The 17,874-nt window shown below is 37.6% G+C and overlaps 1 protein-coding gene across 1 annotated transcript; it reads right to left on the bottom strand.

Annotated features, from left to right (window-relative positions):
* Positions 1 to 536: 536 nt before the first annotated feature.
* On the bottom strand, positions 537 to 17,069 carry SLC39A8 (solute carrier family 39 (zinc transporter), member 8; the record flags this gene model as incomplete). The annotated part of the gene is made up of 7 exons (XM_010139174.1): positions 537 to 683; positions 3,335 to 3,519; positions 4,031 to 4,238; positions 9,736 to 9,903; positions 11,004 to 11,126; positions 11,659 to 11,828; positions 16,901 to 17,069. Coding segments are annotated over 7 exons (1,170 nt in total), but the record flags the coding sequence as incomplete, so codon positions are not given.
* Positions 17,070 to 17,874: the final 805 nt, after the last annotated feature.

Below are 17,874 nucleotides of genomic sequence, written 5' to 3'. Positions count from 1 at the left end.
GGGTTTTTTGGGGGGTGGGGGGAGGGGAGGGGGAAGTGGGGGTAGAAGGGGATGTCACACAGCCAAATCCTGCAACAGAAGCCATGAAAATTAACCAGTTTTAAACTGCTTTCCTTCATCACCGTTCAAAAAGGATCCGAAGCGCCATTATTTTCTTTCAAATAAGCATCTTCCTTGAAGACTCTCAGCTTCCATTTGGTCTTGAGTTGCATGTAATTGCATATATTGCATAATTCTACTGGCCAAGTAACATCCTTTCTCTATGACACTTCAGATATGTCTGATAACTTTAAGTAGAAATAAAAATACTAGAACTGGTTCTTTGGCACAGTACAGAAGTTGATAGCATCTTTTATTTGGATTGACTGCAATCCTAACAAAGAATTTCCTTTATTTGGAGCAAGGGGGACAGGATGGGACTTGCCTCTGTTTCACAACCAAGTAGATTAAATGAATGTCCCTTTATGGATTTCAAGTGTCTTCCATTTGTAATTTACTGGATGTCTTCAGTACTGATTCCATTTTCACTTGAATTATCATAGCTCAATCTCTCCTGCATACAAGGTAATCATCAGTATAGCAGTAAACCCCGTTAGTAAACCAGCATTCTGAATAAGGAAGAACGTGAGATCCATCTTTCTTCCTGTCACTTTCTCTCGCAGCATATCATTCATCTCCGGGAACTGAAAAAAAAGGGATATTTTTAGGTAAGTATTGCCATCTTGTGGTAGCGTGCATAATGTAAGGCATTAGGAACTGAATCACATTGCTGCTTTGGACTGAATATTAGAACTAAGAGAGGGTGAAGGCAGTCACAGGAACAAGTCACCCTAATTACCCTGAAAAACCACTTCACTTCACCATGGATGGTAAAATGAAACAGTGTTTTGTTCCTCTCTATTGCGATTTCACCTGGTTGTGCCTCATGCAAATTTCCTGGGTTTGATTCCAGCAGTCTCCCAGGATCCGACTGTGGCTAGGAGTAGCTGCCCTTGTATTGCTAAATGTTGTGTTCCTTCCTTCACTAGTATAAACAGGAAATGTTCAGGAAATGAAATTTTAGGATTCTTCTGCTTTATCTATAAGCAAATGAAATGAAGGTGAAAACACAGACAACCCCTCAGAAATAAGAAACCTGTTACAAATAGAAGGTCTGGTGGGCTGATGATGAGGTAGTAGTAAAGCAAGGAAGAAAGAAGAATGTTGTGAAACTGGTGGTAACATGCAATATTACATGACAGTGCAATGAGGGATTCTTCATTCTGTTACGTGCATCTTAATGGAAACATAATAGCAAAGGATGACTGATCTGCTGTTAACTGCATAAACAAAGATACTTCCTCTGAGAGCCAACGGAGGTGATGGCAGTTGAGCAACGGTGATAAAGTCCCCTGTACGGGGTGATTCAGGGGATGTGCTTGCTGCAGATAAAGTCAGCTGCAGTGGATTTTGATAAACATAATCAAATAAGCTTTAAGCTCTTCTCCTGTTGTGCTGAGAGTAGTATAGCCAAAATATAATGAAGACTGTTTATTTCAGTGTGTGTTTCGAAACCTTCAGGCTAGGTGACTCAGAGGCTGTATCTTTCTTTGATCTCACAAGGTAAAAACAGCCATTGAAGGTAACGCAACTCTTGAAAAACAGACTGAGGTTAAGTGGGAAGTGGCTAAACCTTCCCAGAAATCATTCCAGAGCTCTATAATCCTCTTGCACAAGAGGCAAAGACAACAAACCAGATCAGCTTCATGCCATACCGCAAGGCTCATTTGTGCACACACCTCTGTGTACATATTCTCACATGCCCACAGCCTCACCACACAGTGGTCTTACTGGCAGAGGCTGGACTATGCCAGTGCTGAAGGAAAAAAGAACAGCAAAGAGAAAGAAGGAAGAAACAATATTCTAGTTAATCCTACCTGCTTCTGGACAAGAAAACCAGAAGTGTATGAAAATCGTAACAGAAAGCGGAAAGCCAGTTCTCTGTACAGAGCACTTGGATACCCTATATCAGACTTTTCAGGGGGAAGAAAGATTCAGATAGGTAACTGATACAATCCAAAAACCTAGAAAAACAGAGGGAGAGTTGAGGATGGGGGAGAAACAGAGAGAACAGGACAAGAGGAACAAAGAAAAGAATGTTACCTACTTTGATGGTTTTCATTACAAATTTAAGTTGAGCCACGCTAAATTTATGCCATGAGTTTTACACATCGTTGTTGAGTACACTACTAATCATTATGTAAGGGTGAAACAAAGTGAAGAGCATTAGCAATTAAGGTACTACAAACTTGTAAAATAAACCATTTATATTGTTTACTTAATTATAACATTATTACTTATTAAATCCTACGTTATTACCTAACTATAACAGTATGTAATGAAATAGTCACTATAGCTATATGTCAGTTCTTAAACACAAACAGAACCAAAACTGTGGCCGCAAATCTTTTCAAACTCAGGCCTCCCTCTTCCAGTTCTACACTCAAATGGATTCTCGTTGTGGCAGGTATAAATACCTTTGCAGATACACTTGTTCTTACAACACTGAATTAAACATAATAAAACTTAAAAATCTTGAAAGATCACTCTCATTTTGAGGTAAAACATCATCATAAGAGTAAATTATGGAATATTCTGACTGCTTGTGAATCCAGATTTTATTTCCCAGTCTAAATCTGATCTGGATCTTAGCACAATTTCTTTGGCTTCCAGCACACTTTAAAAAATAAATGATAGACAGACTGTTTTCAATAGAATTCAGCAAATTTTTTAGCCTGAACCAAGAAACTGGGGTTGGCACTGTTTAATTTTGAGTTGAATGAAAGGTGTTGTATAATTACAGTGGTAATTCTGAGGTTGTCTTGGTGAAAATCCTGACTTAAATTCTATTCTGTTTAAATTAAAGATTTAGTTTCATTTTACCTTTTTTATGCTTTTCTTTCAAAATATGGTTTAAATAGACAAATGAACCTTTTAAAAATAAGATTAGATACTGCACCACTTTAAAATTCTAAAACAAAATACTGATACGCTTTTTACTCTTTGATGAAACCATTCCAAATTCATGAAAAGCTTGTCTCTCTCTATAACTCCTGTTCAGCAATAATCTGATCAGCCCCGTTATGAAGTGAAAGGCTTTCATGTTCCATGAATAAGCATAATGATTGGTGTACCCCCATAAAGGGTATAACTGATAACTTAATGTATTATAATAAAGTAGATGACAGCGGCATGAGGACAAAATACTAAATTCTATAATTCTACCGCAGAGACTTAGTGCAGTCTTTGTTTTTTTGCAGAAGAATAAATAACTGGAAAAGAAAGTCTATCTCACCATATCTGCCAGAGAGATGTACAGGAACATTCCACCGGCTACGGCAAAGATGATATTAGGAGCAAAGTTGTTGCCTACTAATATACCAAAAGCCAACCCAATGTAACAGGAACATGCAGACATAAAGTTGAAAAACAGAGCCTGCCGAGTACTCATTCCTGCATTAAGCAAGATGACAAAATCCCCTAAAGAGAAGGGAAAAAAAGAGAAAACATCATCTTCAGAAAACGATATTGTGATTATTTTCCGATTTCAAAGGAAGGTTGAAACGTGATTTGTGTAAAAATTGCAACTCCCTTTTGTTCATTCAAGTAAATGATGAGCATTTCCTTTCAATACTACAGTAACTAAAATATTCTAGAGCAAGTACGTGATGGACAATTGAGATAAGTGCACAGGAACACAGGACTACCTGTAATGATTTTTTAAAAAAATAATTAATACAATAGTGTATGCATTGCAGCATATATGAACAGGGCAATTAATACCTTTATAATACACATTCCCAGTTTCCACCACCTGCACTCGGGAATTTCCTGTGCTAGCAGCGTATTTTGGTCCTTGGGAAGTTTCTGATTAATACTTTTTCCATTAATTTGTCTAAACTTTCTTTCAATCTGTGCCAACTTTTGGCCAGCACAATCTCCTACAACAGTGATTTCCACAATAAACTACACGTTTAATGAAGTTCCTTACCCAGTTCATGAGGAAACTCTTCACACAAAATGGCTATGGAGGTACTAAGCCCTTGAAGCAGAGACAAAGTGAAGGAAGCTCCAATAGCCAAACCATCTATAAAATTATGTACGGCATCACTCAGAGTCACCATCCAAGCAATGGTTCCAATTTTTGACAGTGGACGCTCGTTAAGACATTTGCATAAGCCGCCTTGGTTGGATTCTTCCTGGAAAAAAGTAACACAATAAAGCAATTACATAGAAATCTAAATAAAGAAGCCAACAAACCACATTTAATGAACGCCAAGTATCAACTAAAGCATACGGAGACCAAAATGCTTGGTGCAAGAAGCAAAAGGCACAGGTAGCAGCATCTTTATTTCCTACCTAAACTACAGCTGAACCAGTTACATACTGCCAATACATTACACTCTTGAGAGACATGCTTAGCTGTCACAGTAACAGATGGGTACATGTGAACACAGACACACATCCAGATACTCCATAAACTTCGTTTCCCATTTTGGGCAATGATAGTCAAATCCAGCCATTCAAATTACTTTCTACAAAGTGTATGTGTAATAAAAATAGCGGTGGGTAATTCTGACTGTGTGAGTTGGAGGCTTAGAGCATGAAAACAACAGGCTAATAAAAAACTGCAATGCACATACACATCAGGGATCTCAATAATTCGTCCCAAACGTGGGAGTAATTCATACATGCAGTGCCATGCAATAATGAAAAACCTGAAGCAGATAAGAGGAACTGTCATTTTAGTTGGAAGCACAAACTAAGCTCCCCTAAAAAATTCCTGATGATGCGTTCTGATAAATTCCAGTACACACATACACTGTAGTTATGTAATATTTGCAAGCATTATAGTATTTCCCACCCTGAAAAAAAAATGCATATAAGACATTAACCAGGCTTACTTACTGGAATACATAACCAGTAATATATACATCTGTGTACCCACAGACATATTTATACACCTCTCCTCCTCTTGTGGGAGAAGGGTGTAAAGGAACACTTCTTCCTCCTTATGAAAAGGTCACAAATTATTCCAAGAAATTTTCCTTAGTTATTAAAAAGAACATTGCAAATTGCTTTAGCCATATCAAAACCAAATGCTATCAGGCAACTGAATTTTGAACTACATGGAAATATAATGATTAATAAATTCTTACAGAAACTTTGATGACCGAATAGTAAGGTCTGTCTCATGATATGCTCAAAGACTCTTATATGACATACTACATCCTTGTACGTAGAGCTGCCTTGGGACTGGGCAAAAGTTCAGGATTTCTGAGTCATCTGTTGCACTACTTGGAACTCGTAGCTAATAAAACCTGGGTTAAGTAGTGCCGCAACTGCCGTAAAGCACACTTACAGCTCCTACTCAATGCATAGGAAGTCCTGAAATTATAATTTCATGATGTGAAAATAAGCAATAGTATAAAAAAAAAAAAAATTGAGTTTCCCAGCCAACTCAAACACATAGGTTTTAGACTTGCCTTCGATTTTGCCTTCAGTTTTGGGAGGTTTTCCTCTCAACATTTAATCTAACACACAAGCAATGCCACTCATATTTTGGGGATGATTAATTTTGTACTTGTACTAATTATTTTTTAAGATGGGATCACTTATGAGTAACAGACCTCTTAATCCACAAAGGCAACTTGAACTTCACTTTAAAAAAGAAATATTACAAAGCAAGCCACATAAAATACATAACGCAGGTAACTGGAAGTAAAAAGAAACATGAATATGAGAAAACCCAAATACAATTAGAGAAGCTCGTCCATCTATTCATCTATCTCCTTGGATGGAAGCTCCATTCCCCTATTTTTTTTTTCTGTTCCCTGGCAACCATCCTTCAAGTCGCCTAACAACTGATGGAGGCATTGTTTTGTAGATCATCCCGATTTCCACCCAAAGTATACCATCTTTCTTAGGCATGTTTCTAGTTTCACTGAGGAAAGGGGGTTGAGAAAATGCACAGATTTTCATTTTGAATAATTCACATTCATTTTTCTACTAAAAAAGAACATTGCTCTTTTGGAAACCACACATACACACACATACACAAAAAAAAACCAAACCCAGCAACAAGTATTTTCTGATAAAACAACAATATTAATCTCAGGAGACAGTATTTTGAAAAGGTATATTACTGAGTTCTGTTCAACTTCAGAAAGATGTGTGGTGGGGTTTTTATTCTGTAAAAACTGTCTATTAGAAAAAAATTCTCAATTCAAACAAAGCGTCTCCATAATTGGTTTTATGAAGAGTTTATGAGCAATGAAAATAGTGAGCAAATAACAAAAATGTGCAAAAATTTCACTTGTATATACTTGCTGATGTTTATTCCCATCAAAGCACATTTGGTTTTATGTGGGAACCATGTCTGTGCCTACAGTTTTCTGTAGGGGCGTAACTGGCTTAGCCATAGAACTAAGTAAAGGACCCATTTTCTGGTACCAGTTGCACACCCGCAAATTCCAATGACAGTCCAAAGCATTGCACACGTAAGACAAACAAAAATCTGGTCTGAAGATTTTTTTTGGTTGAAATAAATAATTTACAAATATACAGACAGTTTTCTCCCTGTGTACAAAGAAAATGAACATTGAGTAAGAAGATGCTATTAAGAATTAGCTGTTGAAGTCATCAAGAATGGAAGTGACTCTAGAAATGTGCAGAGGTTTGGGTTGTTTTATCTATGTACTTTTTTTTAATAATTGCAATTAATTTAGAAGAATAGTTGATTTACTTTTAAAAATTACTTTCTGGATCCAATCTTTTGAAACACATAAAGAACTGTAGTTTAAAAATTAGGAACTGGTTTTTGAGAGGCTTCTGTAATATATATACAGCTATCTGCGTTTATTGCGTAGCTTTGAATTATCGTAATTCTTGCCTGTGATCTCTTTTAAATAGTGTCTTGACTCCTGTAAATTATACCAAGAACTACAACATTGCTTGTCTGGGTTTACACTCTGAACTTTACTAGATTGTGTTTTGATAGAAGTACATATTAATACATATTTTTAATGTTTAAGATATTGTAGACTACTGACAAATTTATTCTACAAATATATAGGATTCCAAGGCAAAAAACCAAACGATGTCTGCCTCTGCTGGACTGTTCCCAATTTGTCATGATAGTTCAGCAGTCATCACAGAAGAGATGCCAGCTAAGGAGTTCTGTCCAGCCCAGCTGGACTATCACATCTGACTTTTTTTATTAATTCGTGCAGTTCTGTATTATTTTTATCTCCACAATTTATGGTAAACCAACGACATCCTTGGTATTTTTGCTCTTCTGAACATGACTTTTTCTTTAAAAGTAACAGCTTCTCCTTTGTTCTCCAAATTAAGAAATTATACAGAGACTCTCTTATTTTATCCTGTGATATCTCATCAGATTACTATTGCTATTTCTAATGCAGCTCTGATTCCCTCAGACTTGAGCCAGACATGTCCTTCTGGATTGTTGGAAGCACCCACAGGACCAAAAAGAAATCCTGACACATCTCCAAGGTGTAAATAAAGACCGCTATAAAGTTTTGTTATATTCAGCAATTTGTTTCTGAAACAACTCTTCTTCAAAGTCACCGTTGTCAAGCCTTATACTTTTAATGCATAGTAGATGCAAATTTTGAGTAAGCACAAAAGAGGTTTCCAAGGTTGCAATTACTGCTGCAAGTGAAATCTGAAAGCATGTGACGACTACTTAAATCTTTAGATTTACTCTGCCAGTCAGTCTGTTCTGGCATTAAAAAGGAGGATATGGCTGGATCCCCATGGCTGCAAACAGCTAGCACACTTTGGCGCAACTGGACTTCAAACTCCCTCCTTGTTTCTGGCTATGCTGGGTTTGCCCTCTCTAATAAACTTAGATTGTATGGACACATTAAAATTCTATTAGGTATGTGTTGACTTACGTCAAATAGTTCCTTCATAAATACCACATGCCTGTATAGCTGAATTCATACCTACTCTCATGGCACTATCCTGGCTGCCCCAAAACTCCTCAGCCGCATTGGCCGTTCCCTGCCCCCTGATGATTCTGAAGGCTACCTGGCCTCTTTGAACCCGCCTGGAGAAGGAAAAAGTAACGATGGCTTTTTTTGTGGCTACCTCCAATATCAGAGTGGGCTACCTGCCACTGGGATTTCCTTCCAGACAGCTTTGGGTCCAGAGTGAATTTTACTCTACTACTTTCAGAGGGTTTTAACAACATATTCTCTTCCTGGCTTTGGAGAAACATAGAGGGAAAAAAGAATGGAAAGCATCAATTTTCAGTAGAACAATAAGTAAAAGGGAAAAACCTTGGTGAAATTTTAAGTTCTTAAAGTCAAGACTGCACGTAAAAGGGGATGTATGAGTATTCCACAAAGGATCTTGGGGTGACCTATAATGCTTTATGATCACAAGCACTGCATCTAAACTGGTTGCTAGAAATGGTATGTAGTTACATTTTATCATTCTAATGTACGGCATGATTTCGTAATGTTTACATTATGCATAAGCAGATGGCTAGCTGAAACATAGTAATGGAATAGGTGACATAAAACTTCCGGTAAACAGGGCAAAACCCCACACCCATTCCACGGGAGATTACCTCCTCTGCAGACAGTGGAAGATTCTTTGTTTTCTACAAAATAGAGTTTAGTGGCACTCATAATACTAATTCCCTCTTGGTGTCCCTGCAATTTTAATCATTAAGCCTGCTTCTCCTAGTTTTTAAAATGCTCACTATACACCACACTTCATGACATTTCCACAGTAAGGAGAAGTATAATTTTGGTACTTCGCACTGTGCATCAGGTGCCCTTGAGCCTGCAGGGTCCATGCAGAACTCTCAGATTCTCTCCCAGCTATTTGGGTCTCCCTCTGGCTTCCTCTCCTGCTTTTCACTGTTCCCCACAAACAACTTACTGGCTAAACAACATGGCTGATAAAACAGAAATCTCTACTATGAAAAAATACACATTAGCCGTACAAGAAGTGTTTATATATTTTCTTATTTTTTAGAAGAGACAGTACCATTTCTTCCTTTACAGGGAAAAGAATAAAGAAGCACACCAACTTTCTCTTCCTATTTCCACTTCCTTATCAAACAGAAAGTCATATTTGTAGTATGAAAACAAACACAGAGAAACACAGAGAACAAACCTGAAATTGAGTAATATTTAAACCAGGAAAAATGGCTTCTGTCTCAACATATTACCACCATAATTCCCACAGTATCCAAATATACTGGACTAGCACAAGCAGTGCTCACAATATACTGCATGAAAGTTACTGTATTTGTTTTCCCCCTTAATCACTAATTCAGAGGAATCAAGATTCTCACATGGCTTTACGTTGTCAGGAGCACAATATGGATCATGTAACACTAAACCACACTATCACTCTATGTAAAACAGTAACAACCATAACAAAACCAAAATTAACTGAATTATCCTGATTATATATATCTCCTACACATTGACACTAATATCAGTTAGCTCTTTTTGTCATCTATGAAATGAATGTAACATTCAGCTTTCATAAGCTTGCCCCAAAACCCCTCATTTTTTCAGACGGCTCAAGCAGGTTACAAGCTGTAAATTTACAAAAACTTGACAAATTAACAAAAATTCATATTAACTCTCCCCTCAGATATTTCTATATAATTGCAGAGACAAAATAAATAAATAGACACAATTTTCATACCTGTGCTGAGACCACACTGATGCTGTCAAAGCCAAGATTTCCATTGCTCTCCATGACGGCTGAATTTGCATAACATGCCCCTCCATTGCTGGATGACAGTGCTTTAGGCGGGTTAGTCTTATCCTGAGAATGACTCTGTTCACCATTTTCAGAGCCATTATGGTCAGTCTAGATGACAAATAAATAAGTAGGTAGCTAATTAAAACAAAAGCAAAATAATTAACATAAGAAAATAGAGGCCTAAAAAGAAAAGGTGGGGGAATCATATTCACGCTACCTTGCTTTCAGTACCAAGTAAATGTTTAAATGAGCATCAGTAAACATTTAGATGTTTAAATGAACTCCAAATGTATCTAAGTTGCTAACTGAGAAACTACTTCTGGCTAATCAGAGTATGTGTGGAGATTTTTCATTTTTATACCTTTATACAGAACCTCCCAAGAAAGACACCTAACCATCATGATCAATATTTGGTAGTTATTCACAGCTGCTTGCCAAACAGAGTTTATTGACCTTTATCAACTGTTCCTCCAAATAGAACAGCAACAAATTAATTTTTTCTATTTTTTTCGTGCAGTTATTACAACCAAGTACAATTGATCTTCATTTTCTTCAGTATCAGCAACAGTTTGGGAGGGGAGACCTTAAGTGAGGTAAGAGTACAAAGACAGGACAGTTTCCCTCCTCTGAGACAAATTCAGTCTCACTCATGTAAATACACAGAAAACAAGTACTCTGACATACGTGTAGAAAGCAGAACCCTGTGCAATATGGGAAACTGCAGTGTCACTACAGCAGGTCTGTGACCCAGAGCAGGGGGAAACACAGAGGTGAAGTCACTGAAGGTGAGATTCGGGCACTGCCTGCACAGTTACACTTTACAGATGACTAAGAAGGTATGTCACACTGATTTCTCCTGCCCAAAGGGGAGCTCCAAGGGCAGACTCCATTCTTTCCAGCTCTTACATACTTTCACTGTTTTCTGATGTGTTTAGTTAGCATGGCAGTGACTTAGCCGTTCAGTGCAACTGCTGAGAGCGTATGCCAGTGAAAGCAGATCACACTCACATCTGGATTCTACTCCCAGCTCTGCTTGTAACTCCCTCAGAAAAGTGAGATTGCTTCCCCTATCCACACAAATTTTACAGAGATATATCAGAATATGCAGTATGGCTGAATTCCTCAGATAAAATGGAATATCAAGAATCTCATAAAATATAACATGCACTTTAGGGCAAGTGTATTCCATTAGCGATACATTTCATTACCTGTTCATAAATCTTCAATATCACTTTAAGGATCCTTTCCACAAAGAAGAGAATATAGAATCCACCAAACACAGCAACTGCTTTCTCAATATAGTTATCTACTTTCGGGTCAAACCCAAATGCCTAACAGCGAACAAAAAAGCAATGCAAATCAGTCTGTAACATTAGTACAAAAACAAACGTCCACACACACAGATACTCCTCTAAAATACCGACTGTCTCTCTACCAACCATGGGTTTCCATGAGGATGAAATGATGAAAGGTCCTTATCTTTTTAGATTTTTTTAAAGTTTGGATTAAATGTTAATGGTATTCTAATTCAGTAGAACTTTACATGCAGAATATAGTAGTAAAGTGCAAGACAAGGAGAGTCTAACTTGTAGCCCTTTAAAGTTCACTAGAAGTTTATCCAATGCATTTCTCTTTCTGTCTAGAGGCAGAATAGCCCTGGGTCTTTCCCATGGCACAGTTAGACAGAGGTCTTGATGGCTCTGCTCACTCAACCAAAAAGAGATGGTAGCTAATGGCACTGAAGCCCACCCACAACTCTTACAAGATTGCAGCCCACACACAGAACCCAACTGCAGCATGCTTCTAAAATTAATATGCTTTAGAAACAAGTATGCAAACCAGCTAATGATTCCCCTTGCTTACCTCTGGAATGAGCTGGAAAATTGCATTAGAAAAGAGAGTACCAATGGCCAAGCCCACAAAGTAGGTTAAAACCTTGGGGAAATATGTCTTCTTTAAGAGAGGAGTTAAAACCAATCCCAGAAGTGATGCCAAGTTAATGATGGTCACAGCCAGGAAGCCAAATCCCCAAACTGTGGATAAACAAGCAGAAATACAAAATATTTTAATGTAATAACCACTTCAGGCTGTTAATTTTCTAACATCTAAATAGGCATGGCATTGGTAAAAAGAGTGGTTCCCTGGTTGAAATTATACTTCAAAAATATAAAAAACTTAAAATGCACAGATATTCAAGATGCATACCTGCAGAAAGGAAATATCTGGAAACATTCTCTGGGACTACCATATTAAAAATGTAAACTGTGGTAGCATAAGACCCGGAAGAGCTCATCTGCTCCTAGTATAAATCACATCTCTCTACAGTCAATGAAGAGTAAAAACAAAGGCTTAGACTAACACTCAAAGTAGCTGTAGCACAGAGAGAAGAGAAAACTTCTTACTAGTCCCAGAGTTAGATCTAATTGTCATTCACTCCTAAGGAACTCCAAGATGGAAAGTCTGTGGTCTTGGCCGTATTAGATGCAAAAATTCTTTCTGATAAAGGATCACTCCTTCAAATAATCCTGAGGTAGTAACTTTCTGTTCCTAATTCTGCTGGCTGAAAACACTGTCCATCGCTGCTTATCAGACAGGTGAGGTGGCAGATAGATGATAGGAAAGAAAATTATAACAGAGAAATTGAAGCATATAAGAAAGAGACTCTGGGTTCAAAAAGAAGGGCATGTCATTCAGGTACGCAATAGGGAAAACCTTTCCTAGGAAGCAGCCAATGCACCAGGGTTCACCGTAACTTAGCTTCCATCACCATAAGAATAGTCTCAGATTTCTACAGTTCCGACACCAGGACTTGTACAAAGCCATTCCATAACTATTCTGAAATCTGAATTATAGGTTGGAGGCAGGGTGGGGTTGCTGTTGTTGTTCATAAGCAATCACAAAGTTGTGCCTCTATGCATGACTACTGCTTTTCCCAGTGATATCAAGTCCCTGTGAGTTCAGAAAAAAGCTTTAAAGGTTGCACTGAAGAGAGAGGTCCACAAAGCTGCCTCAGGTAATGCCACAGAACCACAAAATTATCCACATACACAGCATGTTTGTCTATAAAAATTAACACCAAATAATAATCAAAGCCAATACAATGCTGGCTATATCAGAACAGTTTAGCATAACCGAGAAAGTTGCATCATTATAAAGGTTACCATATGTATGTAGAGAAGTTACCAGAAGTTTCTCCATAGCAGAAATCAACAAATCAGATTACGATCTGCGGCCCAACTTCCCTGCAACACAATCAGCTAATATGCTAAACTAGATTCCTCACCTGCAACTGAGATGGCTCTACTTTGTTTGCACAGTGTCACAGTTTTTATATGTAATGAACTTTATATTGTGTCAAGAATGGAAAGCATTAGAAACACTTAAAACATTTGCAGAAAGTAAATCAATGCCAATTATAACATTAATTTGCCATTTTTGAGAGACAGGGAGAAGGAAAAAAACACACAACTAGGTAAGCATAGATTCACTAAGCTACACAGGAGATTAATCTCCATTCAAATAAATGGCATTTAAGCTTGTAAATATATTTTTGAAATCAAATATACAATGTGCTTTCAATGCCATTGTGAGTCATAAACCACTCTTTACAGTTTGGGATTACTACAGAAGCACAAGTCTCTTTCAGCTTAGTATATGGACAACCCCTACACATTATTCTGTGCAAAACATACGTTTTAAACTGAGTTAACAAAATAAAAACCCCATTTATCAGATATGACACATTTAGTATACGTGTTCAAATTACTTCAGACACAAGAAATTAGAATCGAATTCAAAAATTACAATAAAAAAGCAGTACTGATTACTTTTTACAACAAAAGAGACACAGGATAAATGTACAAATTGTGTGTGTAGATCAGAGGGTGACAAAAATGACAGGAGAATGGACCTTGAAACCAAGCACAGGAGAATAGGTTATTGCCAGATTGTGAGAGAAGTTCTCAGGATACTATATGCTTCACTAACAAATGCTCTAACTTTCACGCTAGTGCTCTTTGTTCAGAACAGTAAAACCCACTGGGACACTTAACTTGAGGTACATGCTATAAATGAATCAGCTGTCACCACTTTGTATGCTTAATGTAATGGGAGATGTCTCATAACGTACTAAAGCACCTGTGCTCACAATAGGGACATATTCTAAGCCACTGGTATGTAATATCTCCTTTTGTCAGCAAAAAAAACGTAAAAGCCTTTCTTCATCCTGACTTACCAGAGATTAGGAGTGCCTGAACATAGATGTGGTTTTACTTTTAAAAATCTGTCCTAGATCTCGATGGCCCAAATAACTTGGGATTTTACATACTGATGTTTTGTTTCTGATTTACTCACCCAAAGTGGAACAATAAGGAAGAATTAAAATAAGTTATTAAATAACCTCAGACAATGAAACAATAAATTCAGTATTATCCATCCTAGGCATGCCACGGATCCTGCAATGAGCCTCAGCAGTACAGTGACTTGTTTAAACTAAAGAAATTTTTAAAGGCATAAAATAAATCTAAGGTCTTTCTTATACAATCTCCAGGAAGGTGCCTCTAGGCCTTGTGGCAAGATTTTCTTTGAGTTCCGAAAGACCTGAAGTATAATTGGAAAGGAAATAAAAGCAAAAAGATTACCCCATAATTACACAATTACGGGAACTGGCACTTCAAGGAGAATACCACAAATTGAAGGGTGAGGGTGGACAAGGTGATTAAATTTCAAGACAACCAGTATTGCCAAAGTTCCTGCATTACTGACTTGTTTCACAGTATCATGTATGCACTGCTGTCTCAAAGCTGGTTTTATTCACTAGGACTCCATTCACACTAAGCATCTCAGAAAGCTGGCTAGTCTGACTTTACTTATGAGAGCAGAGCGTTCTACTTAGGATGCACACTCTCTTCCCCTGAGACTGGTGGCACAGCCAGCTTCTGCCAGCTACCACTGTTCTTTCTGTGCCTAGAATCGTAGTCCCAAAAAGACAGCCAAGGCACCCAAAGCCATAAGAAATCAAAAAAAATAAACCAGCAGGAGTGCAAGTAAGATGCCCTCCTTAGGGCACCATTGCTCAGCATTGCTGATTATAAGAAGGGGGAACAACTGCTCTGGGCCTTCCTGAGGCAGGCTCAGGCTCTTCCTTAGCCCTGTCCTGTGAAGAGGAAATAAGGGTACAAATACCGTTCTGAAGCAGCCAAGCAGACAGCATGGAACCTGTTCGCCTTGGACAGAAGGAATATCCCTGGGGATTCCTGGCTATTTCATGCAGCTCTATACACCTCCCTATTACTTTTCAGAGAAGCAAGAAACTGAAGGACATGAGCGTGTCCCTGAGGTTTGCTAGGTTAGATATGAGTTATACAAACCCCAAGGAAAAAGACATGCCATATGCTGCCTTTTAACTTCTACTCTGCTTTGGCAGCACTTTTTTTTAATTGCAACTAGCAGTCCCGTAAAGCTTATTGTACTAATTTCTTCTATCTGTCTTGTCCATTTCTATTTTGGAGGACAGTACATTAAATGTGTGAGAGTCCCTGGGCCGAAAATTCACATTAAGCACAGCTGGAAACACGTGTAGAGTATTTTGCTTCACGGGCAGTAACTAAAAGCAGCTGGTCTCAATGCTGCCCCAGTATAGACTCAGCATGTGATGGGGTGGAGGTGTGCATAAACCACTGGGCCTTTCTGTGAATCTTCGTTCAAAATAAGGACTACTATGTGTCAGAGCCTCATGCACTTGTGGTTTTAAAGTACCCTAACCATGGGCCTTGCAGATTTCTTCTGTGGCAGCCAAGGGAGGGGCAGGTAGAAGGCTCCCTTGCTTATCTGGCTGCTGGACGTTCCTTCTGAGCTAGCAGGATAAAAGAAAAACAAGAGGGATGGATAGCTTAGGAGGTTAACTACAAGTCGAGCTTTCCATGTACAATCTACTTAAACAGCCCCAAACAAAACAAAACAAAAAAAAAAAAAGAGATCAATCCGTCTTGTGCAGATTATTATGTACTTCGTGACAACACATGCCCTCATATGGTATAAGCAATCTAGAACAACCATGGTAAATGAATGCCATGGTTTCTGTGATTAATCAATTACAATTCTAATTATGCACTGATATAGCTAAGGTTTAGGAATTATCTATCTTAATAAATACCATCACTTATATTAACCAGAATGTTATTTATACTAGTATTTCATAAGCTATGAAAAACTCTGCTGTATCTCTGATCATAAATACTGACATTAGGCACCCAATCATCTGACATCCTAACTTTCAACTTTAATTCAGCTGAATCTCTTGGAACAATAAATTTGGAATACTGAGTCAAATACACAGGTCATTATATATTTGATCCTTATCAGTGCAAGAAGTGACTTCATCAACCAGGTGAATCTTTCCTGGCCTACATTTTTTACTGCAATGTACATTCTGTGCACAATAAATGCAGAAATAATAGTGAGAAAAATAAGAGGAAGGAAGATTAAGCTACACAGCCACATGATGATGTTCCACATGGAGATGGCACCACAGAAGATAACATGAAAGCAGGAGTCAGAGTTTAGAAAGAATATGAGCATTTTTCCTTAGTAAAACAGACACTGGCTTCCCTGACGTCATGACTCCCACCTGCAAATAACTCCACTCAAATGCAATCCCTTGCATTAATTTTACCGTGTGTTGCCTTCATACGTGCACATCCCCATAAGTCTGATTTCCCACTGCAAATCACCTGCACAAACTCCCTTCCTGTACTCCCACCTTCTCTCCTATTAACCAGCTATTAGCTGAGTCTTTATGCTTCAAGGCACAAACCATTATCCAAATTAAACAGATCAGAACAGCTCTTATTTTAATGGGCAAATTATTCCATTACTAGCTACTTGGTTCTTCCACCTTTCTCTAAAACATTTTGAGTAGATCACTGTCAAGAGATAGAACATTTATTTAGATAGTCTACTGACCTGAAACAGCATTTTTATGTTCCCACTTTACAATTATATCCTCCTAAACAAGATACTCCTTTTATGTATAGATAAAAGCTTACTATTCCCCTAAGAAAACCCCACTCCAGTTGCAGTATTAACACAATTAATATTAACTAACCTTGTAAAGACTGTGGTTTAGATGTATCCACAAAGTTTCCCTGATGATCACATGGGTGAAAAATTAGCTGTTGCAAAACAGCAGGACATATTGTAGAGAAGCTTGAATTTGATACGTGACTGTTGTTCGGTATCCCATGCAAAGAAAAAATTTCCTCACCAGTCAAGCACTGGAACAAAAAGGGATTTGGCCAACTTAATACATTAATGCAAAACCAAAAAATAAGTCATACACAGGGACATCCAAGAATTACAATATGAATACATTCTCAAGGAAACACAATGTTTTAATGCTGTGCATGAAAACACTGTGATTACTTAATGTGAAGCAGAAGTGATTCAAAGCATTTTAAGTAAGATAAACTACAAATCAATGAAACATGCTTTAAATAGACATTTGCAAATCTTATGCCCTATGAACCAGGACAGTTAAACTTTACAATGTATTTGGGAAAAAACCTTCAAGGTAGTTGAAATCTCATGTAATTACAAAGTAATTAAGCACAAACTAGATAGACTGACAGAATATGTCACAAAATTATTGGTAATTCAGTGACTGCTCATTCGTGTGAGTCACCACTTCTACTTTGCAACAATGCTTCTTATTTATCTCCCCAAATCAGCTTTTTATAAATGGTCTAAATGTTAGCAGCACTCAACATTTTTCATTCATTTTATAGCAATAATCGTTAACAGCAAACATCGTTTTGTAAAATCATACCGTAGTCCAATGAGATAAACTCTTACATGGGATCTTCACATTGCCTTCAGCTCAGGACATAACAACATCTAATAGGTCAAGGACAAATGAACTTAGCAGTAATAAACCAGGGGCAAGGCTAGTTGCACTGTTCGTTATTTTCAAGCAAAAAGATAACAGAAAAATCATGAAATATATCAAAATATACTTCTACAGAAAAATTGAGTATTTTTATACGAAATGTTCTATACTGCTGAGGTCTTTCATTTAACACT

Source organism: Buceros rhinoceros, unplaced genomic scaffold, assembly GCF_000710305.1.
Source record: "Buceros rhinoceros silvestris isolate BGI_N320 unplaced genomic scaffold, ASM71030v1 scaffold45656, whole genome shotgun sequence".
Classification (NCBI taxonomy): Eukaryota; Metazoa; Chordata; class Aves; order Bucerotiformes; family Bucerotidae; genus Buceros; species Buceros rhinoceros.
The sequence above is the reverse complement of the archived record's forward strand: the minus strand, read 5'-3'. Positions and strand labels throughout refer to the sequence as shown.